General features: G+C 39.4%; 1 protein-coding gene across 4 annotated transcripts; it reads right to left on the bottom strand.

The window, feature by feature from the left end:
* Positions 1 to 655: 655 nt before the first annotated feature.
* On the bottom strand, positions 656 to 27,496 carry SGCG (sarcoglycan gamma). 4 transcript variants are annotated; one of them, XM_034410276.3, is made up of 8 exons: positions 27,063 to 27,496; positions 17,305 to 17,502; positions 15,227 to 15,328; positions 11,408 to 11,495; positions 10,282 to 10,407; positions 8,123 to 8,207; positions 2,358 to 2,481; positions 656 to 985 (listed from the first exon to the last, which is right to left on the bottom strand). In XM_034410276.3, exons 2-8 carry the CDS (start codon positions 17,497 to 17,499, stop codon positions 815 to 817), a joined length of 891 nt encoding a protein of 296 aa, XP_034266167.1. In that variant the 5' UTR covers positions 17,500 to 17,502; positions 27,063 to 27,496; the 3' UTR covers positions 656 to 814. The 4 variants fall into 4 exon arrangements, with proteins under 4 accessions (XP_034266167.1, XP_034266185.1, XP_034266158.1 ...); XM_034410294.3 differs by having other exon boundaries at positions 17,305 to 17,499; positions 27,063 to 27,391; XM_034410267.3 differs by lacking the exon at positions 27,063 to 27,496 and adding an exon at positions 21,072 to 21,319.
* Positions 27,497 to 27,947: the final 451 nt, after the last annotated feature.

Genomic DNA, 27,947 nt, shown 5'->3' with positions numbered 1-27,947 from the left:
GCACAGAGAACAAGATTAAAAGTACCTGCAACGAAAAGATTCATAAAATAGCTGCCAGAGTGGATATGGCTGTTTTCTTAGAAGACAAAGTGAGCAAGACTGATTTTATTTTGTATATAGTTTGTATATACATTAATTTAATGTATAAAGACTGAGAATAAGACTGAAAGGAAAACATCCTATCCAAGAACCTGAGTTCTTTTGTACTAAATTTTTGTGAAATAAAGGAGGTAGTCCTCAACTTATATTTATTTAATGATTGTTTGAAGTTACAGTGGGAAAATGGACATCGGTCCTTGCACTTAAGACTGCTGCAGTGTTACGGTGGTCATGTGATCAAAATTTCGGTGCCTGGTACCCAGCATGTATTTATAAGCCAGGATCAGATAATCATCATTTGGGATCTCCCCAGGGGGCTTCCAACAAGCAAGTCAATGGGAAAACCTGGATTTGTTTAATGATCACTATGATTTGCTTAAGCCCCTCATGAAATCGGTTGCAACTCACTTAATGACCACCTACCAACGAAAATTCCAGTCCCATTTGTGATACATAAGTTGAGGACCACTTGTAGTCGGGAAGAAGCCAAAGTAACAAAGCAGAAAAGATAATATAATCAAGAAATTTAAGATGAAGGGAAAGAAGGAGTTAAAGCTACAAATGACAAATCATATATTTATCCATTTGATATCTGATAAAACCTAAAATCAGTCATATTTTCCAAACAATTAAATTACAATATCCAAATCTTCCATTTGGTAGTTTTACAAACCAAGCAAGAATGCCAAGGAGAATCAAGTTGTGTTCTGGTGCTTTATTGACAATCACGACTGTATTGTAAGCAAGTAGAAACTGTATCAGCCACTGATAAGTATAACTTTCCATCTGGGCAAGCACAAATTTCATAAAGTCCTTCAGAGCTCTCAGATTCTCCATTTGTTCCTTGAAGCAAATCTGGCAGTAGCAAATTTTGAGCATCAAAGATCTGCAAGGAAAAAGCACACAAATCTACTTTGTAGCTGTAGTGTTAACAGAGAGAACTCTTGCTGTGCAACTTTTGCCAGGTACAAATAACCAACTGTTTTCAAATATACCCCCGATAACAACTTCAGTCTAGAAAGGAGAGAGAAATGTTCAAAAACCACTGGTAGAATGGCCCCACTCTTTCCTTTAATTCATTACTGAGCAATTAAATGGAAGCTTTACTTACATTAAGACATATTCAATATGTCTTAATGAGCTAAAATAATTTTTTATATATAGCCTGGGAAACTACTCTGAAAGCATGTCAAATTGTTTGTGTAAATCTCCTTTATGTGGTGCCCCAAACCTAGGAAAATATTTCAACTTGATCCTTCAGTTAACCCCTAAGAAATGTGTTCCAAATTTTAAACATTTCAGCATGCTGCTGCTTTCATTTATTTAAAACATTAGGGCCCCCCATTTCTTCAAGGTGGTCAGAGACAAAAGAGGTATATTTTTTCCACCTTTTTTTTAGCCTGTGGACCACTGTTTGGGACAAGGTCTTCTATTTCAGCACATTAAGAAGACAATGTTGTCTATTCTTAATCTGAAAGTCAAATATTACTCTAATCAGCACGTTTTGTTGGCTGCATAATACTTCATACACATAGAAAGTTTCTATTACACATTTGTAATGCATTTCTAGTGCATCATCCAGGGGGCTTTTATTGGTAAAGCAGAGATTCTTTGGGGGGTCAGGGATATGGGATTTTAAGAAGATGATGCACAGTTTCATAGGTTGGCTACTGCAATAGGTGTCACTGGTTACAAAATATTAATTCACCAGAAAACAAATTGGTGAATTTGTTCCCCCTTAGTCTCCCAATCACCTTAATTTATTTCTGCCTTTTTAATTTTATCTCTCATTCAGCATTACCACAGCTTTATACTGCTCAATCAAATTGTGCAAAACAGGAATCTTTCACTGAAACTATCGATATACCTTCAAATTTCTCTGTGCAGGTAATGTAAGGATTTCTGAGACATGAAACATTTGGCAAAGTAAGGATTTTAACATCGGAAATTAATAACACTAAATATAGAACACTGCATTTAAGGAAAAAAAAACCTTTGAATACTAAGTTTCCTTCCCCCCCCCCCAGCATTTTGTTAACATTGATAATATGCTAAGAACATTTTAAGCCTTTATATAAATTTTATATTTCTAGAGGATCAAATAACCTTTGTCACAAATCTGAACTTTTCAAGGTCAGTAGTAGTCTTTATTTACTGAAACTAAAACTGATTGTTTGACTCATGTAGCAATCACTCCCCTTGAATACCAAGTGTAAATAGGAAATGTATTGATGTTAAATAAATCTTTAGCATCTCACCATCCCATTGGTACTATGGAATGCGATATCCAAATGAGAGAGTCCGATAAGGTCTCCCTTTTCTGCTTTGATGTGAATTCCTCTCGGAGCATTCATGGTGAGAGATCGGGTTGGTGATTCAAGTCTGAAACCAATCATAAGAAGAGTTACCTTAACATTACAAAAACGTATCCTCTTATTTCAAAAGATGCATGTCTCTTCAAACAATCACTGCGTTTTATAATAACGTCTTCAAAGTGATTCTGGAGGGAGATTTCCCCAATGTGATGCCATCCTGCCATCTTAAATTCTTATTTAATTTAATTTAATTTAATTTAATTAATTCAATTTATATGCTGCCCCTCTCCGAAGACTCAATTTTACTTATGGTAAAATTATAATCTCTACATTAATTTTCCTAGGAGAATTACTTCTTAAGAAGTTCTGCAAGCCTGATCTATATCATCTTCTGTGTATAGCAGCAATTCTCAACCTGAGCAACTTTTAGATGTGTGGATTTCAATTCCCAGAATTCCCCAACCAGCTGGTCTATAGCATGGCAGCTTAATCATCTGGCTTGACTGAATAACTCTATGATTGCAAACATCCCTTTTTAGAAACTAGACTCAAATTACATAATTTGCTATAATGAGACGAGAGGTGCAGCCTCTGTAGACTTGTATGTATATTTGGAAGCAGTGAAAGCCCCTCTTTGAGTAGCTGGCGCTAAAAATCAGGTATTCCAATTTTCCATTAAATTGGAAAGTACACTAGCTGTGTTAATGTTATTATGCAAATGACACAAACTGCATCATTCACTTTACATCCTTTTACAGATTTGACAAACTATGTAAATACAACAGGAATGTTACTAACTTGCATCTGATGTCTGTCACACTGAAGTAATTATTAAGCTTTTAAAACCTACCCTGCAAATTAATTCACAAATTCTTAAACCTCAAATGTCAAGTAAAGCTATTTGTTATTTTTTTAGAAATCATTTAGACAATAGTCATTACAACATGTAATGCCACAAGAGGCTAGAAAAGAACTGCAAAAGTATGTTTTCTGGGTTGTTTGAAAACTTAAATGCAATGAAGTTGTTCACAATCCAGCTTTTGCCCAGTGGATTTCTATGGGAGAGTTAATACCTGTATATATTTTAAGAAAATAACACAACATGTGAATTTCTGGAGGTGACTTGCTTTTACATACCAGTTTGATTTGCTTTTTAATACAGGAACGTTACCAAAAACAAATGGATGTTTTGTCTGGATGGAACAATTTTTCAAGATAGCACTATTTTCTTTTTTCAATTGGCAAACAACAAGCAACCGCACAGTCAACCAGAGACAGTACCAACCCTCAACCAACCCACGCAGCCCCTCACCAGCAGTTCACCTCCCAATGATCCTGACCTGATGTAATCTCCTTATCACAAGATCCATCACAAGACTCACTGATGATTCCCAGCTGACCCTCACCTGACACACCCATTGGGGTGAAATGCACTTACCTTCGCTACCGGATCGCAAATGTGAGAGAGCTCGCCCGCGCCTCCTCCACACATGCATTCTGCGCATGTGCAGAGGGTCAAAAACGGGACTTGATGACGTCCAGGTGGGTGGGCGGAGCCTCCTGCCACTGGCCCTACCAGATCACGAGCCAGATAGATCTGGCTGGATTTCACCACTGACACCCTGTTCTGCCCCAGCTACGGACCCCAAAGAATACAGCACACACAAAGTTTGTACAAAACTTAATTTACTAAAATAACTCAGTTTTTTTCAAAACAAAGGCTGTTAATAAACTTTCTTAACAGCCTACAAGAAACCAAAGATAAAGTAATCACAATCTTACTAAGGTTGGAAGAAAGCCCAGAAGCAATTTTGCAGAGAATCCAGGTGCGAAGTAGAGTGAACTAAAGTTGTTCCCTACAACTTGCTTCAGTTGGCGTTCTTCCTTAAATAGGTTAAAGGAGTGGCCAATTAGCCCCAAGCCTTACTCTCGAGGAGACCTCCTCCTGAGGAGCCACTCCTGCCTTTTGGCAGCTCTGCGCACCCATGCATCGAGAAAGGCTCCTCCTCTTCGTCCTCTTCACTTAAAGGAGCTTCTGGAGGTTCTGAAGGCCCTGGCTGAATCCCCACTTCTGGCACCACATCTTCTCCAGCCTCCTCATTGTCTGACTCGAGTGCCAGCTGCACAGGCTGCTGGCGCAGCACTACACCAGCCTCCTCGCTGTCAGAATCAGCTACAATCTGCACAGGCCGCTGACGGGCCACAACACACCCATACCTGAAGCCTTTATAAACAGAAGAACACTGACACTGAAGATACTACCTAGCCTGGTAATCAAACGTTCTGAAATGTTCTGAAAGGAACCCAAAAGCTCAGAGAACAAACCTTCATCCTCATCCTACATCTGAGCTACAGATATTCACACTATTGCACAAACAACAAGCTTGAACTGAAGGAAAAAGATAAGACATTTGAATCTTAGAAAATATGGACTAAGTATGGAATAGAAATGATACTGATGTATCTTCATCCAGGGGCCCCACAATTTCCAACACTGGAGATTCATTGTTTATATTTACCTGCTGTTTCATGGAATCAACTGCTTTAAAACTTACAAGAAGTTATAAACAATCATTCACACCCATTCTGTACTTTGGGATTAGTTTTAATATAACACCATGTTTTAAATACTTGTTTTAAATAAAATAAAATGTTCTAGTCATCTGGTTCCTTAGCAATCTTCAATTAACTGGTTCTATTGGTTCAGGGTTGGATATCTGACTTTATTCTTTTGAGTGTTTCTAATTTCAGCACTGTATGTATGTATGTACATATTTTAGTATGTTTATATATTTTCTTGTTACCATTTCTTGCATATGATTTTATTTCTGCAAACTGCTTTGAGAAAGGTTTTGCCCTAAAGGAAGTTCAAAATTATTTACAATGAATATATTTTCTAAAACAAAAGGCTGGGGAAAGGACAAAAATGCATATATATATACAAGGAAAAGCAAGACTATCTGAAGGCTTCCCTAATAAGGCATACATGCACACACATAGATCAGGTTTTGGTTTAGTTTATGTATAAAACCGGGATGGCGAATCTATGGCACGCATGCCAGAGGTGGCACACAACACCCTCTCTGAGGGCACATGAACCGTTGCCCCAGTTCAGCTCCGCTTTGCATACACAGGGGCACATGCACAGGGGCCTTGCGCGCATTGCATTTGGGGGGTTGCATTTGCACGCGCACTTTGGGCACTCAGTCCGGAAAAGGTTAGCTATCACTGGTATAAAACAATACATTCTAACTTTTTAAGTAAATAAGGACTAGAAGGAATACAAGTAATCCTTAACTGTATAGCCACAATTGGGACAATACTATTGCTAAGCAAGAGAGTTTGTTAAGTGAGTCACATCCGATTTCATGAGTTTTTTGCCACTGTTGTTAAGGGAATTACTGCAGTTGTTAAGTAAATCATGGTCATTAAATGAATCTGGCTTACCCCATTGATTTTGGTGATTACATGACCCTGGGACACTACAACCATCATATATATATATGCATATTCTTTCTAGCCAGGTTTTACCTACGTAAGCTATGATGTTATGCAGCCCTGGTTCTGTGAAATCTCATTCACAAGTTTCTGGGCTTTTTGTTTCTTGCTGACAGACAGCAAACTTTGCTGCCCTTTGGGAGACTCAGATAGCTATTTCTGATAGCTATTTCATCAGTGAGCCACACCCTCTTCTCAGGTATCCTCCCTGTAAAGGTACAATGTTTCTTTTTCTTTCTTTTTCGTAGGCTTTTATGTGCATATTCTTTCTAGCCAGGTTTTAACTACGTAAGTTATGATGTTATGCAGCCCTGGTTCTGTAAAATCTCATTCACAAGTTTCTGGGCTTTTTGTTTCTTGCCCAGAGACAGCAAACTCTGCTGCCCTTTGGGAGACTCAGATAGCTGTCTGTCAGCAAGAAACAAAAAGCCCAGAAACTTGTGAATGAGATTTCACAGAACCAGGGCTGCATAACATCATAGCTTACGTAGGTAAAACCTGGCTAGAAAGAATATGCACATAAAAGCCTACGAAAAAGAAAGAAAAAGAAACATTGTACCTTTACAGGGAGGATACCTGAGAAGAGGGTGTGGCTCACTGATGAAATAGCTATCAGAAATAGCTATCTGAGTCTCCCAAAGGGCAGCAGAGTTTGCTGTCTGTCAGCAAGAAACAAAAAGCCCAGAAACTTGTGAATGAGATTTCACAGAACCAGGGCTGCATAACATCATAGCTTATGTAGGTAAAACCTGCGAAAAAGAAAGAAAAAGATATATATATATATGTATATGTATATGTATATGTATATGTATATATGTCAAGCACCTGAATTCTGATCACATGACCATGGGGATACTGCAGCTGTTGTAAGTGCGAGGATTGGTCATAAATCTCTTTTTTCAGTGCTGTTGTAACTTTGAATGGTCACTAAATGAACGGTTGTAAGCCAAAGACTTCCTGTATGAGATTAATATACCACCATCTATATTTAAAGCATTTACACCATGAATGCCTTCACAGTATGCATGCTTTTCTGTAATTCAGTGCAAGAGATCAGGGATGGGCTTCAAAAATTTTAGCAAGGGGTTCTCTGCCCAGTTGCTGGGTGGGCATGGCCATGGTGGGAGTGGCCTAGTCAACCTCCTGCACCAAGGGGGGGTTGTTTTTGCCCTCCCCAGGCTCCGGAGGCTTTCCTTGAGCCTCCAGGAGGGCGAAAATGGCCTTCCCAGGCTCCAGAGGCCCTCTGGAAGACGGAAATGAGCCCATTTCTGGCCTTCCTGAACTTCCGGTAGACCCATTTTTCACCCTCCCCGAGCCTCCATGTGCGCCCTGCACTTACCTGCATCCAAAACGGGCCTCGTGGGGACTCCTGGGCGGGATGGCGTTGGCATGGCCAGCCAGGAGTGGGATTTGGGGGTTCTCCGAACTGCACAGAATCTTAGCTAGAGGTTCCCCCGAACTCCTGCGAACCCCCAGCAGCCCACCCCTGCAAGTGATCCCTCAGAATTTAGCAGTGTCTGGTGGCAGTACATTCTCATATTGTTTCTTTAGCAGTCTTACTATACAATATGAAGGGGGAAGGTGATCTTAACAATAGGATTATTTTATCAATATTGACCATCCTTGCCAATATTAAAGTTCTCAAAATTACGGATATTCTTTTTCTTGGAATTTTGAATACTGTACTGTATATATGGCTAAATGAGTTTATAAATCCTATTATCTGTGATATTACATAGCTACTAAGGTTTTTTTTAAAAAAAATTAATGAGTGGTGTGGTGACCTAGTGATGAAAATGCTTGACTACCATTTGGAAGGTTGAGAGTTCGATCCTAGCAGCAGATATTCTTTCCTAGAGTGCAAAGAAAAAATATCTGCTGTGAACTCCGTGTGGTGTCAGGAAGGGTATCTGGCCAGTAAATGCTCAGCCCCATCCAGTCGCCCTGATTCTACCCCGAATTAAGGGATTACAGGGTCATAAAAGGGAGTTTTTTACTTAGATTTTAAATTTTCAATAACTAATGGGGTCATGTGGAATTTGATTCCTTGCTTCTCCCGAGTACTCCTTTTCCTATTGGGTTCTTCTTCAGAATATTACTGATTACTTATCTTATTGCTCTACAAGTTTAGCGTTACTGAGGATTACAGCAAAAAAAACCACCCCAAAATAAATAATAAACGTTTACTCATTTTGGAGAGATATTCTTACTTAAGTGTTAGATTTTTGACATCATCTCCCACACCTTGAACAAGTGGTGTTTCTACAGAATGTTCGCAAAGGGCACCTTCTGGACCTGAAGCAGAAAAAAACAAATGATTATCACTTTTAAATGTCAAATTAAGTGCATTACTAGTGCAAAACAAGTTTTTTGTAACTACCCAACAAAATATCCAAAGCTAATTTAAAGTACATACCCTGTTTCCCCGAAAATAAAACATCCCCTGATAACAAGCCCTATCGGGCTTTTGAGCACATGCACTAAAATAAGCCTCCCCCTGAAAATAAGCCCTCCCCAAAAATATTTAAACACAAAGCTGGAAATCTGGTAAGATGGCAAGAGGAGCCCCATCTTGCTCCACGTGCCCCAAAATAATAAGACCTCCCCGAAAATAAGGCCAAGCGCTTATTTCGGGGTTCAAAAAAATATAAGACAGGGTCTTATTTTCAGGGAAACATCAAACTATCTTTTAAGCATCTAAGATTCCTCCATATTTTGAGTACTCTGATATTTGGGCTGGTTTAAATATTTGGGATTCTAATGTAACAATGTGGGCTTCGGAGATGTTAAACTCAGACATTCAAAATGTAATATTCTCATAACCGAAACAAAAAATTAAAGATATATGGAGATGAAATATTGGATATAAAAGTTACCAGGCAGTAAAATTCCTGCTTAGAGAGATAACCTAACTGGAGCAACCTACCCACTGGGTAACAAATAGCTATTTAACTTATATATACTCCTCGACTTAGAAGCATAATTGGGACCAGAATTTCCATTGTAAGTCATTGCCATTGTAAATTGAGTTGGACCCGAGTTTACAACAATTTTTATAGCAGTTGCTAACAAATCGCATGGTGATTAAGTGAATCCAGCTTCCTCGATACGTTTTTTATTTTGCCTAAAATTGGCAAACAAAAAAAGGGCCAGAAATTCATATGACGGCACAATGCTGCAACAGGTCTTAAGTGCGAGATGGTTGCCAAACGTCCCAATCATAATCATGTGGCTGCAAGGTTGGTGCAACAGTTGTTAAGCGCAAGTGCAGGTCACAAGTTATTTTTTTCTGAGGCCATCCTAACTTTAAAGTACCGTTAAACGAAGGGTCATAAATTGAGGACTTTCTGTAAAAGGGCCTCCCCATTTGCTAGTCCTGTTGACCTGACCTACCTGTTGGCTAATATGGAACTATGTTAACCTATATGTAAACTTTTTTGGCTGAAAATCACAAAGTGTTATCTATGCGGGATAGGACTGAATCAGACAACTGTAACCTCTTTCAGTTCCGTATCTTTGCTCACTCATTGCACACTTCAGCCTACCATTCTGTTGAGGGCCCAATATGGTATGATCCCTTATTAAGAAGCTGTAAGAGGGTTTTCTTTCCCCATGAATTCCCTCCATAATTTGACAATGGTGCATTTCATTCGCCAAACCTTAGAAGCCAATTTGCAAGTAAGTAAATACAGTTTTAGAAGTAAGATACCAAAGGTGATAAAAATCTCACTCTCAGAAATCTGTTTGGTTCATAGATAAAAGCTAGTTTCCAAGCTAAAGAAAAACTGTTGTGTAGTATTGTCAGATCCAATGACACTAGGTTATTCAATATGTTGCACAATATAATTCAATGTGGCGCTTCACTCATCAGCCAAATCAATGATTTTACAACTTCAGTATTCAACTGAGCAATGCTGCCTAATTTTGACTGATAATTCTACATCCACATCCCATTATTTTCTTAGCAACATTGAGAATTGCTATAAAAATGCTCACTATATCTTTGTTCTGGGAAGTTTTTTCAGATGTTCCAGTGTTGCCAGTGATTTTCCAGCCAAGGATTAACCAGATCTGGCCATGTTTAGTTGATTTTTTTAAAGATGCTGCCTAGCATCTAGCTAAAAATGAATTACAAGTAAAAAATAATAATTACCAATTAATCAAAATAAATATTTTTAGACCTCAATGTAAAACACAATTTTGAAGATGTTTAATGTAACATTAGCTAAAAATATCACTAATAAAATATTCAATGTTCTCTTAAATTCATTAATATAACAAATTACTGTTATTTATATAACAAATTTCAGATTACGGTCTTTATCTTCACAATAACATTTTTTTTGTAGTTTTAGACTTGCAGACAAACCTGTGACTCGAAGTTTCTCTGTACCAATTACAGTGTCATCATCATTCACAGTAAAAAGAGGTTTTTCATCAAGATTCACAGAGTTGATCTGAAATTGTTGATTATGAAACTGTACCATATCCGGATCTAAAAAAGACAAAACATTATAAAATGGATTTTCTTTCTTCATGTTTTAAAAATACATACCTCTGTAGACATCCTCAATAGTGCAATATATAATATAATTGGGATGTTAAATTTGTAAGCTTATGCTCAGTAACTTGTGAGTAAGACTCATTACATTGACTAGTCGATATATATATTGAACCACAGTCAGGGGTGAAATCCAGGAGGTCCTGACAGGTTCTGGAGAACCGGTAGTGAAAATTTTGAGCAGTTCAGAGAACCGGCAAATGCCATCTCTGGCTGGTCTCAGAGTGGGGTGAGAATGGAGATTTTGTGATATCCTTCCCCCAGGAGTGGGGAAGAAATGGGGATTTTGCAGTATCCTTCCCCTGCCACACCTACCAAGCCACGCCCACCAAGCCACGCTCACAGAACCGGTAGTAAAAAATTTGGATTTCACCACTGAATACAGTGCAAGATTAGATCTGGTTATGTTCTCTTTTTCTGGTTGCTTTGATCAGAAAAAGCAGAGTGTTAGAACCCAAATGGAAAGAAATAGATATCAGCATGCAAAAATATAAACATAGCTCTTTGTGAATATATACAATGTGGACAAACTAAGCTAAATTAAAATTCCAGATTTGATATAACTTGAAATCCTTAATATGCAGTATCTTTAATCCAAATGGCTGTATTTTGAATGATGAATATATCTATATCTAATTGATATTTTTATAATTTACATAAATTGGATATTAGTATCTTCCCAGGAACTAAACCACTAAACAGATTTATAAATGAAGGCAAATTATTCACATGTTCATTTTTTTGATGACATAAAATTATTTTTCTTTATTTCAGGTATTTGACTAGCCAGGGCAATCGGCATATCTTTATCAGATATTATATCAGATCATAAATATATATCAGATATTGTACAGGATCATACAAAGATACACATTCATTTCTTTGGATATAAAACTTTCAAAATCCAAACTAAAGCAAAATATATTACACCTACCTACGCTTAATCTGCCTGTGACATTTCCATCACTATTGCGTGCATTCAAAGTCACATTATGAGAAGATTGCAAAAGTAAGGATGAATCCTAGCATTAAGAGAAAAAAGAATGTAAATGTTTAAGACATTTGGATAGACTTTACTGAAAAATAACAAACACATTCATTCTTTTCCCACTCTTACGATGATATATGATATATATCTTACATAACTTACAATGATATATGATATGATGTATGGTATGGTATGGGATGGGATGGGATGGTAATGATAGGATGGGATGGGATGGGATAGGATAGGGTAGGGTAGGGTAGGGTAGGGTAGAGTAGGGTAGGGTAGGGTAGGGTACGGTAGGGTAGGTTAGGGTAGGGTAGGTTATTTATTTATTTATTTATTTATTTATTTATTTATTTATTTATTTTTATCATACTTATATGCCGCCCTTCTCCCGAAGGACTCGGGGTGGCTCACAACAATAAAACAACAAGACAGTAAAATGAATACTAAAATAATCCAATTAAAATCCTCGACCGTTAAAAACTAAAACCCCCAACATATCAGGAGATTTGTTGAAAAAGCCACGTCTTCAGGTCACCGTGGAAAGAGCGGAGGTCGGGGGGCCGTGGTGGCGCAGTGGTTAGTGTGCAGTATTGCAGGCTACTTCTGCTGACTGCCTACTGCCTGGAATTTGGCAGTTCAATTCTCACCAGGCTCAAGATTGACTCAGCCTTCCATCCTTCCAAGGTTGGTAAAATGAGGACCCAGATTGTTGGGGGCAATATGCTGATTCTGTAAACCATTTAGAGAGGGCTGGAAAGCACTATGAAGCGGGATATAAGTCTAAGTGCTATTGCTATTGCTATTGCTATTGCTAGTGCTAGTGCTAGTGCTAGTGCTAGTGCGATAGGATAGGATAGGATAGGATAGGATAGGATAGGATAGGATAGGATAGGATAGGATAGGATAGGATAGGATTGTTAATTGTTAATTCCTTACAGTGCTTGACTTTATTCTTTTGTGTACTGTAGTTTCTCTTTTTTAATTTTCCTATATTTCATTTTTGCATAGTTCTTAACACTATTTTAATATCCTCTACCAGGGAATTCTGAGCATTTCAACGGAGCAAGGGCACTTCTAAAATTAAGCTGATGCCTAATGTCTGTGAAATCTATGCTTCTGCAGAAAATCTAGTCTTTGCAGGGCCTAAGAAATACTCACTACCATCCTACATTTTTGCTCTGCCTTACGGGCATGGAGCAGAGACCTTGTGGGAAGAGAAAGAATGCTGGCATCTGAATGCACATTGTGTATATCCTGTTTGAATTATTTGTGGCAATGCCCCTACCTACATTTTACTTCTTTTACATAAGTGCCACTTCAGTTACTGCCAGTGTTATCATACCTCATGGCTCACTGTAGCATAACTCTTGATCACAGCTCTTATTTAATCACCAAGTGTATGTTTGGATGTCACACCAATTTTGTATCTACATTTACTTCACCTGTCACTGTGGTTCTATTAAAAAAAACACCTGCTGAATTTAATCTAAATGTTCCACAAATCCAATCATTAGTAAATATAAGGCCCAAGTAAATCATCCCTGATTTGATTTGAATTAGATATCTGAGAGTCAGCCAAAATATAACTCCATTTGGGTTTAAAATTCAAGTTTCAGTAACATATCATTTCAATTTTAATCCCTTTGATATTTGATTTGAAAAATAGTTCCCCTATCTATTGTAATGGAAAAGTATCAACATGCCCATCGTACAGGGGTGAGCAACTGTGGCCCTTTTACAACCTGTGGACTTCAACTCCCAGAATTCCTGAGACAGCTTGGCCACAGTTGCCCACCCCTGCCATAGTAGCTTAATGTTTTGGGCAAAATGGGATAGGAAGATCAGAACTCCTGTGAAAAGCACAATCTTCTTAAGCTTCAGCTGAAGACCTTCAAAAGTTGCACTACAGTATTTTTTTGAAATATCTCTCTGCACTTTTTTTCACGTAGATATAGCGGGTTCAACCCGTCTTAAATCTAAAATTTACAAGACAACCATCCATCCAATGAATGCTAGGCAGCAACAACAGGGACCGAAAGCTATTTCCATGCTATGGAAATGCAAATGCTTTGTTGGATATCAGGTATCACCTTCTTGCCCACATCACAAATGACACCATTCGATGACATTTTGGTGTGGCACCAATTATAGAGAAGATGAGAGAAGACCGGCTTCGCTGATATGGACATGTCCAGAGAACAGCACCTTCCACTGTGGCCAAGACTGCCCACCAACTATAAGTCAATGGCCAGCAACCTCGCGGGTGTTCAAAACAGAGATGGCAAGATACCATCAACAAAAATATGCAAGCCGCGGGCCTATGCCCTGGAGACGCAGTTGACCATGCAAAGTGGTGTTCAATAATCTGAAAAGTGGACCCTACACCTGCAGGAATATGCCAGGAAGAAAGGAGGAGGAGGAGGAGGAGGAGGAGGAGGAGGAGGAGGAGGAGGAGGAGAAGGAGAAGGAGAAGAAGAAGAAGAAGAAGAAGAAGAAGAAGAAGAAGAAGAAGAAGAAGAAGAAGAAGAAGAAGAAGAAGAAGAAGAAGAAGAAGAAGAAGAAGAAGAAGAAGAAGAAGAAGAAGAAGAAGAAGAAGAAGAAGAAGAAGAAGAAGAAGAAGATCTAGTAGGTGTGAGGATAGTACAGGAAAATACAGCACTTTTCAAATGCTTGTGCAAAGAATTTTAATTGTGCTGAAGCAATGTGGAAACTGCCCTGTTCCAAATTCATTTTTAAAGAAATCTTCAAAGGGGAATATCTTGCTTTTCCATTTGCTGTCCTGGGGTGCTAGGCTTGAAATGACACTAAGAATGTCCACTGATTAACTTCCTGGATGTGATATGCTTTTCTGCCTTTGATCCCTGGGTTTTCTTGAATGCCAGGAGAATTGGAACATCCCCCGTTGATAAGCTTGGTCATTCCTGGGAAAGACTCCCTCAAGACTAGCAGGTCTCAGCTGTGTTAGGAAACGGCATTTTCTAAAAACAGTTAATTCGGAGGAGAGCTTATAACTGTTAGCTTGGTATCCATTCACTTTTACTGACAGATGTAAACATACCCTAACAATGCAGAATTTAAATGTTAAGGTTTGATACATAAGTGCATTTTCATTTGATCAAAGAATACATACTGATTTGCCTCTCCCGAGAGAGCTAAGTTGAATGTTCAGTTGCGTTAGCACAGATGTGTAATATTCCATTAGCAGAAAACCAAAAACTTTAAGGTTGTGGTAAGATATGTTCAAATAGCTGCAAACTGAGAAGATGAATGATGACTAGTTAAATTTTACCTTGGCAGCACAAAAGAGCTCTAAGGAATGATACAAAATGAAAAAAAACAACAACACCATATTGAATAGCTATGCTACTGAATCAATTGACATTCTTTGTGTATGTTTGTTGAAATGGAAAGAGAAATTACAGAACTGAATATTGCTGGAACAATACCAGAATCAGCAGGAAAAAAACATCAGATCTGTGCTGTGCTTCAAAGTAAACACCCCGAAGTATTTTCAGTCATGTGATATGTATTGCTGCTTTGAATCAGGTCTTTGCTTCCATTTCAAAGCAAAACTGCTTTGTAGAGCCAATTTTATTGAAATTCTATCAAATCAAAACAGGCTCTGCATAACTCTAGTAAATATGACTTTTTTTCCAGACAAACCACCACACATTTCTATGTGTATTTACTCAGAAATAAGCCTTGTTAAAATCAGTGGGATTTGTCTCCAAATAGCTGTGCATAACATTGTATCGTTACCTTTCTGGAGTGAATTTCTTTGACATATAATGGATATAAAAATTCAGACTCTCCTTCCAGACGAAGCCCATCACTATTAACCTGTAGGTATCCCATTCCAGTCTGCAAATGCAAAACACATTTTAAATATTAGTTGTGTTAGTCATTGTCAAATTCTTTTCAAAGAGGCCACATTGATCGTTTTCCAAATACTGTATGGTTTATTCAAGGCAGACATCCCTGATGAAAAAGAAATTCAGAAGATAAATATGTTATGGGTGGAAGAAAGGTGCTCAGAAAAATATCTTTTCATACAAGGTTTTGATAAAAGCCATTTGCAAGCATGCCCAACCAAGAGGAATTGCACTTATAAAAAGGTGTTGCACACAAGGACTTCTTCTCCAGTCCAGATACCAGCAATGTGTACCCAAGCCCTCTTCAAAAAGCTGTAATTCAAAGAAACAATATAATTTGCATGACAGCAAGGCTAGAAGTTGTCCATTTGCTCCTCTTCTCCTTTAGGAGTAACCATAAAGGTAAAGGTAAAGGTTCCCCTCGCACATATGTGCTAGTTGTTCCCGACTCTAGGGGGCGGTATTCATCTCTGTTTCAAAGCCGAAGAGCCAGCGCTGTCCGAAGACGTCTCTGTGATCATGTGGCCAGCTTGACTAAACACTAAAAGTGCACAGAATGCACTTCCCACCAAAGGTGGTCCCTATTTTTCTACTTGCATTTTTTACGTGCTTTTGAACTGCTAGGTTGGCAGAAGCTGGGTCAAGTAATGGGAGTTCACCCCGTTACGCGGCACTAGGGATTTGAACCACTGAACTGCCGACCTTCCGATCGACAAGCTCAGCGTCTTAGCCACTGAGCCACCACGTCCCTTTTAGGAGTAACCATACATTATTATTATTTGAAATGGCTCCATATATTCATCATTGTTGGCATGCAACTAAATCTACATGGTATCTCTCCCATTTAGGATTTAGACATTTAAGCACTTCATTAATAGCAATTCATTAGATGAAACATCTCAGTAACGGACTTAGAAATGACAAAGTCACATAAGAATTAAAGAATACATTTCAAATGATACCAGTCAATGAACACAATTCAAAGCATGTTAACACTGCATTAAGTAAGGCTTACTCTAAAGTATATTTAAGACTGCATCTTGTGGCTGAGATTATATACTATACTAAGCGATGGTTTCTTTAATATGGGTTAACCCAGGGTGTCAAACTCCCGGCCCACAGGCCTGGCCACGCCCATGCCCAGTTTAGTGAAGGGGGAAAAAAGTCACGATATGTCACGTGATGCCGCCATGACGACACCAGTTTGACATCCCTGGGCTAACAAATCAAAATGATTGACTATGAGCAATACAGTGATTTCAAAAGTACACAGCTGGGGGAGGTTCATACATCAGACTAAAATAAAATTTAAAAAAACACATAAAGTCTTGGTGTGATATAGAAACTCAGCTATTGAAATAAGATAAAAGCAGGGGAAAATATCACATTTGCTGCAAATAACTACTTTAAAACTAGGTATGGTATTTTTGTCGATTTTTATATAGGAATTCCCCAGGATCTGAAAATTATTTCCAAAATTCCTCTAGGGCAGTGATGGCTAACCTTTTTACTGTCACGTGCCAAAAGTGGGGGCAGCGGTATGTGGGGGGGTCATGTGCGTGCCCACATCCATAATTCGATGCGCCGCACTCCTCCCCTGCTTTTGGCACGTGATGGCACAGTGGGCCCAGTAGGCCTGTTTTTTTGCCCTCCCCAGGCTCCACAGCCTTTCTAGGAGCTTGGGGAGGGCGAAAATGGCCTCCCCCCACCCCCCGGAACCACTCTGGAGGCCGGAAACAGCCTATTTCCCAACTTCCGGTGCATGCCGGAGATGAGCTAGGGCAACGCTCACATGCCCACCGATATGGCTCCGCGTGCCACCTGTGGCGTGTGTGCCATAGGTTCACCATCACGGCTCTAGGGTAAAGGATGTTTTACAGTGCAGAAAAAATCTTAGATGCGACAGTAAGAATATAAGCAAAAGCAACAGCAAAACCCCAATTAAAGGGGGAAAAAAACACTTACTGATGAAAACCACATTACTTTAAGAATCCAAATTGTCAGAGCAAGATTCACAACTAGGATGATGATCAAGAGGAGGAGAAATAAATAAAGGCAGCGTTTTCTCCAGCCATAAATGCCAACATTGTAGGCATACTGAGGGTCTGGTCTCTGTATGTCAGTACCTGGTGTTGCTGAAATATACTCTTCACGTACCATCTGCTACAGAAAAAAAAAATGGACACAATTAACCAAAAATAAATATTTCAAGCAGGGCATTCTACTTCAAGTTTAAAAATTGAACAACTAAATTAAAAGTAGATTTTTAAGAGCTAAGAATTTAGCACACTATGTTGTTCTGATGACCCCCCCAAAACAAAATAGTGAGGCATTGCTGATTAATAAAACACGAATTATATAATTTCATTTAATAATTGGTATCTTATTCTACAAGCGATTAAATATTTAAAATAAAGTATTTAAGGGCAAAGAAAAAAATTACAAATAATTCAGGCTGGGATGGAATAAAAAGCAACAAAAACTTGTTGAAAGGTAGATAAAGTTTCATTTGAGTCAGGCTACAGATTGTCCTCACATTATGATGCTAACTGGACGGACAACTCTGACGATAAGCTATATGGTAGAAATGCCATGCGACTGCTCTGCTTAGCACTGGCCATTCCAGCAATCCCAGTTGCTGTAATTCAGTGAATCCCAATTGTTTAAAATTCACCCATTCGGATGCAAGTCATCCTTGGAAAAAGTAAGGGACTGCTTCCGCTCCAACTCCTCCCATCCACATGTTTCCCCTTATCTCTCTTCTTTTTGCCACCTGCCTACCTGCTGCTCCCAACTACCACCACATCTGGCCCAGCCCACTACATCACACCACTACTGTACTGGCCAGAGCCTTCTTTTGCACTGATTTCTCTCAGGAAAAGAGAGAAAGGAGGCCCCATCTGGGGCCATCTGGGGCCTCCTTTCTCACATTGGGCAGGTCCTTCTTTTGTGCACCAACTGGGACCTTCTTTTACTAAAGAAGAACCCAACCAACATGCAAAAGATGGTTGGTGTGTGTGAAAGCAGGCCTTGGCTGTGTGGCACAAAAGGAAAACTCTGGGTGGGGCACGGAGGTTCTGGCTGGTATACAAAAGGAGGCCCTAGATAGCACATGAGAGAAGCCCCAGCTGGGGGTCTGTGACTATTTGCCACGGCCAACTCACCACAGCTAACTTGCCACAGTCAATTCGCCACAGGACAACTTGCTGCAGGACAAGAGCTACACTAATACCGAAGAAATGTTGGAATAGAATCATTAAAGAAAGGATACGAAAGGAGAGACAGAATGAAACGTGAATGGCAAAAATTAAAATAATTTTTATTTATTTTAAATAATTAAATAGAATTGTTAAATTGTCCCGCGGCGAGTTGTACCGTGGTGAGTTGGTCATGGCGAGTTGTCCTGTAGCGAATTGGCCATGACGACTTGGCTGTGGCAAGTTGTCCCATTCCCCTAGCTGGCATGCAAGAGAAGGCCTTTGGCTGGTGCAAAAGAAGATGGTGTGAGAAAAGGTCCCATCCAGTACAGTAGTGGTGCACACCTTGCTAGATGCAATGGCAAACAGGTGAAGGGTGGCAGCAAGTAGGTGGGCAGCCAAAAGATGGTCGTAAGTGTGGGTAGGCCAGAGTGAGCCCAAATTTGTTCATGTGATCACAGGGGCACTATAATAGCTAGAATTTCAAGGACCGGTCATTAAGTTGTTCAATGCTGTCATAACTTCAAATAGTTGCCGAACAAATGGATGTTAAGCAAGGACTATTTGCACTGTCCTGGTGACAGCTTTAAAAAAGTCTGTGAAGTACAATATTTATTCTCTTATTTCTGTGATACATTTTCATTACAATACTAAATGTGACAAACTAGCTCTTCTGAAACATGCATAATGTTGGGAGAGATGGAAGGAAAGAGAAGAGGATTATCTACAGCAGGGGTGTCAAAGTTGCATCATCACGGCGGTGTCACGTGACATATCACGACTTTTCCCCCCTTATATATATATAAAACCAATCAGAATGAAGAGGTGGGGCCATCCCAGCAAAGCAGACTACCAGCACCAGATTTGAAATAGTAACGGCAGTTGCTTCAGAAGACCCCTTGCATAAGCCTGATGATGGCAGATGAGATTCTGCTGAAACGTTGCCAAAGTGCTCTCAATCTTACACGGGAGAAGACCCAAATACACCAAGACTTGCATACCTGTACGCGTGAAAAATCTATGAAAACAAATATATATATACACTGCTCAAAAAAATAAAGGGAACACAAGCAGAAGACATCCGAGATCTGAATGAATGAAATAGCCTTATTAAATACTTTGTTTGTTACATACAGTAGCTTTGTGTTCCCTTTAGTTGTTTGAGCAGTGTATAAACTACTGTATGTAAAGAACAAGGTATTTAATAAGGCTATTTCATTCATTCAGATCTCGGATGTCTTTTGCTTGTGTTCCCTTTATTTATTTATTTTGAGATATATATATATATATTTATTTCATTTCTGTTTTTTAATTTCTATTGAATATTCTTAAAATTAGTAAACAGATTTATATTCACTGCCCTAATTAATAGAGTCTCCTGGGAACAATATATTTTGATAAGAAGGAATCTACCTATTTGTGTCACTAGAACATAGAACCTGATTCTCAGAGTTGGGCATGCCATTTCCTAGGTAAAACATTAGGGCCACTGGTATACATATGTCTGAATTAAGCATCTATTTGGTGGCCAGGCATAGTCAAGAATTATATGTCAGAAACTTATTGGGGCTGACTGGAATAAGTAATTGGTCTTCCTAGGTCTTCCAAATGATAATGGGTCAGAAATATTTGCTGGCATCAAGAGAAGAATCTATAGATATAACTGCAGCCGTAAGTACTGCAAACCCAGTCCTAGATATTCAATTGACCTTTTACTGACAGTGTCCAAACAAAAATAAGTTATGGGGTAGCATTTTTAAAAATAAATCATTAGAAAAAAACCTAAATTATAAATTACTTCCCTATTACCCCAGTTGGTTCAAGATGAATTTACGGAAATCTGGAAGGTGCCACATTAAGGGAAGTTTCTTTAGATTATTCGTAATGAATGCAGGAATTGTGATCCACTAATGAGAACAAGTTTCCTTAAGTTATAATATTAAAGTGCAACAAGTATTTGTGGGACTAAAACGTAACTAATGCATCATGCAAGCTAGTTAACATGACTGACAGATAATACTTAGTCTCCATGAAAAGACAGCTGAAATTATATGATTATATACCCAAGCCCTTATATGGCAGAAGTATCCATTATTAAGTAACATGATCATTTTTTTCCATAAAAGATCAGCCTTGCAGTTGGAGCATAGGAAAAAAAAAACTGGAAACCAGCAAGAAAAAGAGGCAGCTCATTGCATTAAAAAAGCCCACTATTCCCCCCAAAGAAATAACATTTTAAATTTTGATATTGCTTTGATATTTTGATATTTATTTCACTGCACATATGAAATGCCAAAGACACAAAGTTAGAGTCAGATGTTGCCACATTTACAGAGTTACTATAATCTAAATTACAAAAATAACTTGTGTATTGTGTTTCAAGTTAATATAATAACAATCTGATGGTAGGAAAAAAAAGACAGAACTGCAAGAATTATCATTTTTTTTAAAAAAAACCAGCCTATTAATCCTTTACATTAATTGTTTCATAATTTGTAACACCTAATGCAAATAAAGTTTGTCTAAAAGACTTACCTTGGAAGATTTTAGACAACAGCAGAAATTGCAGATCTAACTCAGATCGAACGCCTTCAGCCTGACAATGAATTTCTACACTTGTACCCACAGTGGAAAATATTTTAGGCGTGGCTGAACTTGTTTACATGTTTGGTCACATTTCACATTCCACCCCCTTTCACTAGCGGCACAGACAGGGCTAATTTTACTCTATGACAAACTAGCTGGTGCTGCATTAATGCTTTAGGAAGTGAAAGACTGAATATAATGTGTATTTTCAAAATAGCACACACCTCTTATTAGAATGTTACTCACGCTATCCTGAAAATGGGGGGGGGGAATCCTATCAAACTGTTAGTTATTTTTTTAAAAAGAAAGAAAACACTTAATTTTGCTCATATTCAGTTTATTGAAATAAAAGTTCAGAGGTTGTTGTATACGTACAACAGCAGCACGCAACTTTTGGGGAAACAGAAACATGCAATTGATCTAGAACAGGGATGTCAAACTCCCAGCCTAAGGGCCAGATCTGTCATGTGCTGGCCAAACCCACACCCGATACATCACATGACGCCGCCATGACAATGTGAGTTTGACACCTCTGTTCTAGAAGTATATGCTTATCCCAAAATAGGTAAAACCAAGGCTAAGAAATAAGTAAACTCTTATTATTATTTATTATTCGTATTTCTATGCTGCCCACTCTCCGAGGATTCTGGGCGGCTTACACCAAAGACAGTATACTAAATAGCATATTGCCCCCAACAATCTGGGTCCTCATTTTACCCACCTTGGAAGGATGGAAGGCTGAGTCAATCTTGAGCCGGTGAGATTTCATCCGCTGATCTGCTGAACTAGCAGTCAGCTGAAGTAGCTGCAGTACTGCACTTTAACCACTGCGCCACCTTGGCTCTTATTGAATGCAATTACGCTACAACCGTTATTTCCTAATGTTCCTGTTCTATTAAATTAATATTTATTAATAGTGAGAAACCTTCTCAATTTGGAGCAATGTACAAATGGCTGGGATAGGGGTTGCAAACATTTATTTGTTGAAGAAACTCATATAGTCTTTATTTAAGAAACCCAACTTTGAAGGCTCACAAGTTATATAAAGCATCATTAAAACAGAATAAAAGGAAGGGAGGGAGGGAGGGAAGGAAGGAAGGAAGGAAGGAAGGAAGGAAAGAAGGAAGGTGTCCACAGCTATCAAGCCGCCTTGAGTCTTTGGAGAAAGGCGGCATACAAGTTGAACAAATAAATAATAAATAAATAAATAAATTTAAGTACAAATTTTCCTTCACTCACAAACATGTACAGTATATACACAGAGAGACAAAATGATCTTAGCTTTCTCCCCTTTCTCTAAGCCAGGAGTGGGAATCTTTCAGTGGCAGGCCAGGATATCCATTTTGGGTGGTGAGTGAGGCTGTAATAATTGGGTAGATAATATAAAGTGGATAAAACCAAGATTTTCTGTGGGGTTTTGCCTGGAAAGGCTGTTGGGGGTGGAGGCGAAGTTTGTGAGTTTTTCTATGAACCAATACTACAAAGGTTTTCACACAGTGAATCACACCTCCAAATGTCAGGTTACTAAGTCTAATCTTTAGCAATAACTATAATAAAAATAGCTTCAGGGGCTGCAAAAACAGACTTCAGCATTTTTAAGAAGGACATTGGAAACACAAGAATCATTCCTTCTCAACAATTCATTACTTTTCTACTCCCATTAGCAGCAGGAAAATTATAGTGTGATTTGCTCCAACAATTGGTAGGCTGACTGATGAGACCTCTTTTCTGCTATTAAGGATATGCAACAAAGAAGATTTATTCCTGCCAATTCTATTATCTTTTTGTTTATATATCTCTAATTGCTGGCAACTAAACAGGGTGCACCTTCCTACAATCAGAGTGGCATATTGTATCTCCATATGAAAGAATCTAGCCCTATAAATATATCCCAAATTACAGAACAACAATAAGTCTCAACAATTGTCTTTCAATGGTACAGATAGTCTTTTAATTACGACCAGTGGTGGGATTCAAATAATTTAACAACTGGTTTGCCCAGGGTCAGGTTGGCTGTCATGGGAGGCATGGCCCACCCTCGTCCTCCAGCTCCGCCACACATGCGGGATCAGCCTCCCACAATGGCCAACCTGACTCTGGGCAAATTGGTTAAATTACACCCCCTTCCCCACCCCTCCCCCCCCCCACTATCAAAGTGGATCCTGGGCACTGTGCTGCAATGGAGAAACAGGCAACAGAGCAGCCGGCATGAGGGAAGGAGGAGGAGCAGGGAGAAGAAAGAGGGAAAGCGTCCTTCTCCTTCCCTTGCGCCAGCTGCTCCGTTGCCCGTTTCTCCATTGCGGTGCAGAGAGAAAACCAGGAAACAACTAATGACTTAATAGCAGTCTATTAACACCCTAACAATTAAAAGCCACACAAAACTAAACACCATATAAATACAATGTGTAGACCAACCCAGTGCACACATTTTGGAGAGAGAGAAGTTCCCTAAGGATGGGCTCCAGGAGCACAAGCCAGAAAGCTTGGAAAAAGAATAAACCATTTGGCCCCATGATAGACTGAAATTAGATCCCGAAACACTGCTTAATAATGAATTTTCCAGTTCCTATTGGGGTTATAGATCAAAGACTACCTGTAACTAAACTGAATTTTAAAAATCTCCACTTATGAGAAGAAGAGTCAGCACAATATTATGTTATATTGGAAATAAAAGCAATTTTAAATGAAAAACTACTTGCACTCAATAAATAACTAATTTTATTCGAAAGGAATAGGCTAATAAAAATTACTCAGTCTCCTCATTCTATGCCAGTGACCCAAACTTTACATATTTGGAAATCCTGCAAAGAGAAGGAATTTAAAGTACACTTTTAATCACATTAGCTAAAACGTTCAATGGACAAAAATAAAGAAAAATGCTTAGACATTGCTAAATGAGTTCTGGATAACTGGAAAACTCGCTCAGTATTTTATGAGCTTTAATCTTGCCCTAATATGGATATTAAAAAGGACTGTTATATTTCTGCTGAGTAACACATTGGCTTCTCCTAGATTAACAGTTTGAATTGCCTAGTCAACTTAAAGTATTTTTGTTTAGTGATATAGTTTATATATCACTAAAATGTATTTTCTATAATAAAAAAACAAGATCAGAGTACAGAATCATTCTCAAATGCCTACATATTTTCATCTGAAGAAAAATGGTGAAAGGTAGTGCTGAAATGAAAGATGTCACAAATCTACATGCATGTCAATATTATGAAAAGAGCTGAAAAGAGGAAATGCAATACAACACAGCCAATGCAAGGAAACACAAGTGCAAGTGTAGCTTGTGGGAAAAAACTTCCATTCTTCTGAACCACAATTTAAACAGGTCAAAATAGGATGTCAGCTCTGATGCATTTATTTCCTTTTCATTGGGAATAGTGAGAAAGAAAAATAAAAGCAAAGTCACTATAAATGGACATGTTTTTTAAAAAAGCACCCCACTTTTCACTCTCTTGGTATTAGAGGTGAAGAGACAAAAGTGATTCCTCTACATTTCTACTTGACCCCCAAAGGCTCTCAAGAGTCAGCAAATCTGTAGCTCCTGTTTGGTGGTTCCACCTTCCATTTAGTAGCCCTTGAAACTGACTATAAAGATATCACTAAAATTGAATATTGTGGTGCTGGGAGTAGATTTTTGAGAGTCTCTTGGGCTGCAAGGAAATTAAATCAGTCAGTCCTGGAGGAAATCAGACCTGACTGTTTGGAAGGACAGATACTGAAGCTGAAATTCTTTGACCATCTAATGAGGCTAGAGTACTCCTTGCAAAAGACCCTGATGTTGAGGAAGATTGAAGGCAAAAGAAGAAAGGGACAGCAGAGGATGAGATGATTAGTGTCATCAATGCAATGGGCATGAGAAGACAGTGGAGGACAGGGAGGCCTGGCATGTTGTGGTCCATGGACTTGTGAAGAGTTGGACACGACTTACTGAATAATAACAATAAAATTGGGTAGCAAATTGGGGTAGAGCAGCGGCCCGCAACCTTTTGGGCACCTGGGACCAGTTCCATGGAGAGAAGTTTTTCTGTGGACCAGAGGGGGCGTGGTTTCACAAAGCCGCGGATGGGGTTTTGCTTCTTTGCACAGCCCACTTTCTGGCGTGCCACAGCCACATGCTGGTCCACAGACCAGGGGTTGGGGACCTCTGGGGTAAAGCATGAAAATTGAATTCCCCTGCCCACTCCTCACTTCCTCCTGGACAGGAAAATGTGTTAGAAGGTTGCTGTTTTTTTTTTTAAAAAGTGGCACTTGGCTGCAGTTTGGGAGAAAGGCTTCCATCTTCACAGCAGCCTCTCAAGAAAACTCCAAAATGTACAAAACAGTCCCCTATTTAGGTCAGTAAACCACTACCATAAACATAATTCAAAACTATCTTGTCATTAACCGCAATTTACAGTTACATTTCAACTTAGGGCTTGATATTTATTTATTTATTAAATTTGTTTGCCATCCATCTCACTGCGAGGTGATCACCTAGCATCCTAGACATAGATATGTAGTTTCCACAGAAGCAACTTAGAAATGATTTGCCCTTACCTTCTTCCTGGTTTTTCTCAATCTACTTCACAGCCCTGGCATTTAGTCTACCATTCAAGTTATAATTAGATCTGTGCTTGCTCAGTATTTTCAGGATCAATTAGGTGCTACCATTTGCTCTGGGATTTATAAGCATATGTTCCTTTAAAGATGAAAAGTAATGGGCATTGCTTATCACAGCACAATTGTAGTATGATATTTTTAAGGAGACTAAAATACTTAGAAAAAGGAAATATTACATTTCCATAGACACTCGGCACAGGGAATAGTCATAGAACCAGATGCGAGGGCTTGGCCTAAGAGAACTGGCCACAGAATTGACTAACAGGTTTGGCAGAAGATGATTTGTTAAACGAGGAGCAGAATCATTTTAACTTTTGGAGCTCCTTGGATGAAAGGAATAAAAATGTAGAAATATTTTTGATACATTAAGCTGGAGCAAAGTTGTACATACCACCTTAATGAAGAAGGACAAGTACAAAGACTGGAAATGAGTTGGAGTACATCAATGTTCCCAAAATCTGGAACCAGCTTTTTTGAGTTGAAGAGCAGCCAGGAATAGAGAAGATCGCGCTGGAGAGGTGGAGCATCTACAATCTATCGCTTTGTAAAGTGTTAATAAGGCCACACCTGGAATACTGCATCCAGTTTTGGTCACCACATTACAAAAAAAGATTTTGAAACTTTGGAAAAAGTACAGAGAAGAGCAACTAAGATGAATAAAGGCCTGGAGACAAAAACATATGGAGAACGGTTGCAGGATTTGGGGTTTGTCTAGTTTAGAGAAAAGAAGGGGGGGGCACGATAGCAGAATTCCAATATTTGAGAAGTTACCACAAAGAGGAGGGGGTCAACCTATTTACCAAAGCACCTGTAGGCAGGACAAGAAACAACGGAGGAAACCAGATGCAATCTGGAACTAAGGAGAAACTTCCTAACAGTGAGGACAATTAACCAGTGGAACAGAAGTTGCCTTCAGAAGTTGTGGGTGCTTCATCACTGGAGGTTTTTAAGAAGAGACTGGACAGTCCCTTGTCTGAAATGGTACAAGGTCTCCTGCTTGAGGACGGGGATGGACTAGAACAGGTGTTAAAAGTCCACAAGTCTTAAAGTTGCCAAGGTTGGAGACCCCTGGACTAGAAGATATCCGAGGTCTCTTCCAGCTCTATTCTGATTGATTGATTGATTGATTGATTGATTGATTGATGTCTCCAGAGGTACAGCATTAGATGTTAACTCTCCTAAATCCCACCGCATCCTCAACCAGGAATCCACGACTTCTCCGCTCTCCTTCAACCCTAAAACTCCCTTATTCCGAGCAAGCCTCCTTAGTGTATTTACTCCTCAATAAGTCCCGCAGGAAAGTCAAACGTGGCAGAAAGGACCGGGTTTTACCTGCTCTTCCCACCAGGGTCCTCCTCAGGCGGGCTGAACGAGGGTGAGAGGAGTCATCGCATCTCCCTTCTTCGCCGAGAGAGACTGTCGAGCGCGCCCAGGATCACCAGCCTTCCTCCGCCGGCGGTTCCTCCCCTTCCTTCCCTCGCAGCCCTCGCAAACGAGCTCGTCCAGCGACAACCGCGGCTTTTTCGCCTTCTCGGCGCAGCTTCGCGCATCGCGTAGGAGGGAAACGCCCCTTCAGCGCCCGCTATTCACCGTTTGGAGAACAGCAGGCGCCGGTTTCTGTTGCCCCGCTGTTCCCTCAGCCTGCGAAGTCCGGACGCTTCGCTGCGCGCAAAGCGCGCGTCTTTCTTGCTTGCTTGCTCGCTCGCCTGCAAAAAAAAAAGAAGAAGCGCCGCTAGTGGTTTGGCCAACGCAGCCAGCGGCTCTCTGAAGAAAATTCACCTCTTTTTAACAATCCCAAAGGTACTTTTTCAAAAGGCAACTGCGTTTTGTTTTTCCTTGAAGACGTTTCGCTTCTCATCCAAGAAGCTTCTTCAGTTCTGGCTCGGAAGAAGCTTCTTCTGAAAAAAACAAAACCCAGTTGCCTTTTGAAAAAGTACCTTTGGGATTGTTAAAAAGAGGTGAATTTTCTTCAGAGAGCCGCTGGCCTGGATGACTGGAGAATCTCCATAGACAAGTCCTTTAACCGGTTGCTCACATATGGTGGCTTTTTGCTGACCAACAGCAAAGAATCTGGCGGTGTTTCCTGTAACCTGCCATTCTCTTTGTAAGTTGAACTTACTGGAAAGAAATTGTTTCTGTATTAATTTTAAGGAGCCTGGATAGCTCAACAGACAAAACTCTGTAATTTAAGACCAGCTGTCTGCAATTAAAGTAAGA

The sequence above is a fragment of the Pantherophis guttatus genome, chromosome 5, assembly GCF_059756535.1.
Source record: "Pantherophis guttatus breed Tessera chromosome 5, ASM5975653v1, whole genome shotgun sequence".
In the NCBI taxonomy this organism is placed as follows: Eukaryota; Metazoa; Chordata; class Lepidosauria; order Squamata; family Colubridae; genus Pantherophis; species Pantherophis guttatus.
This window is presented reverse-complemented; position numbering and strand designations above follow the sequence as displayed.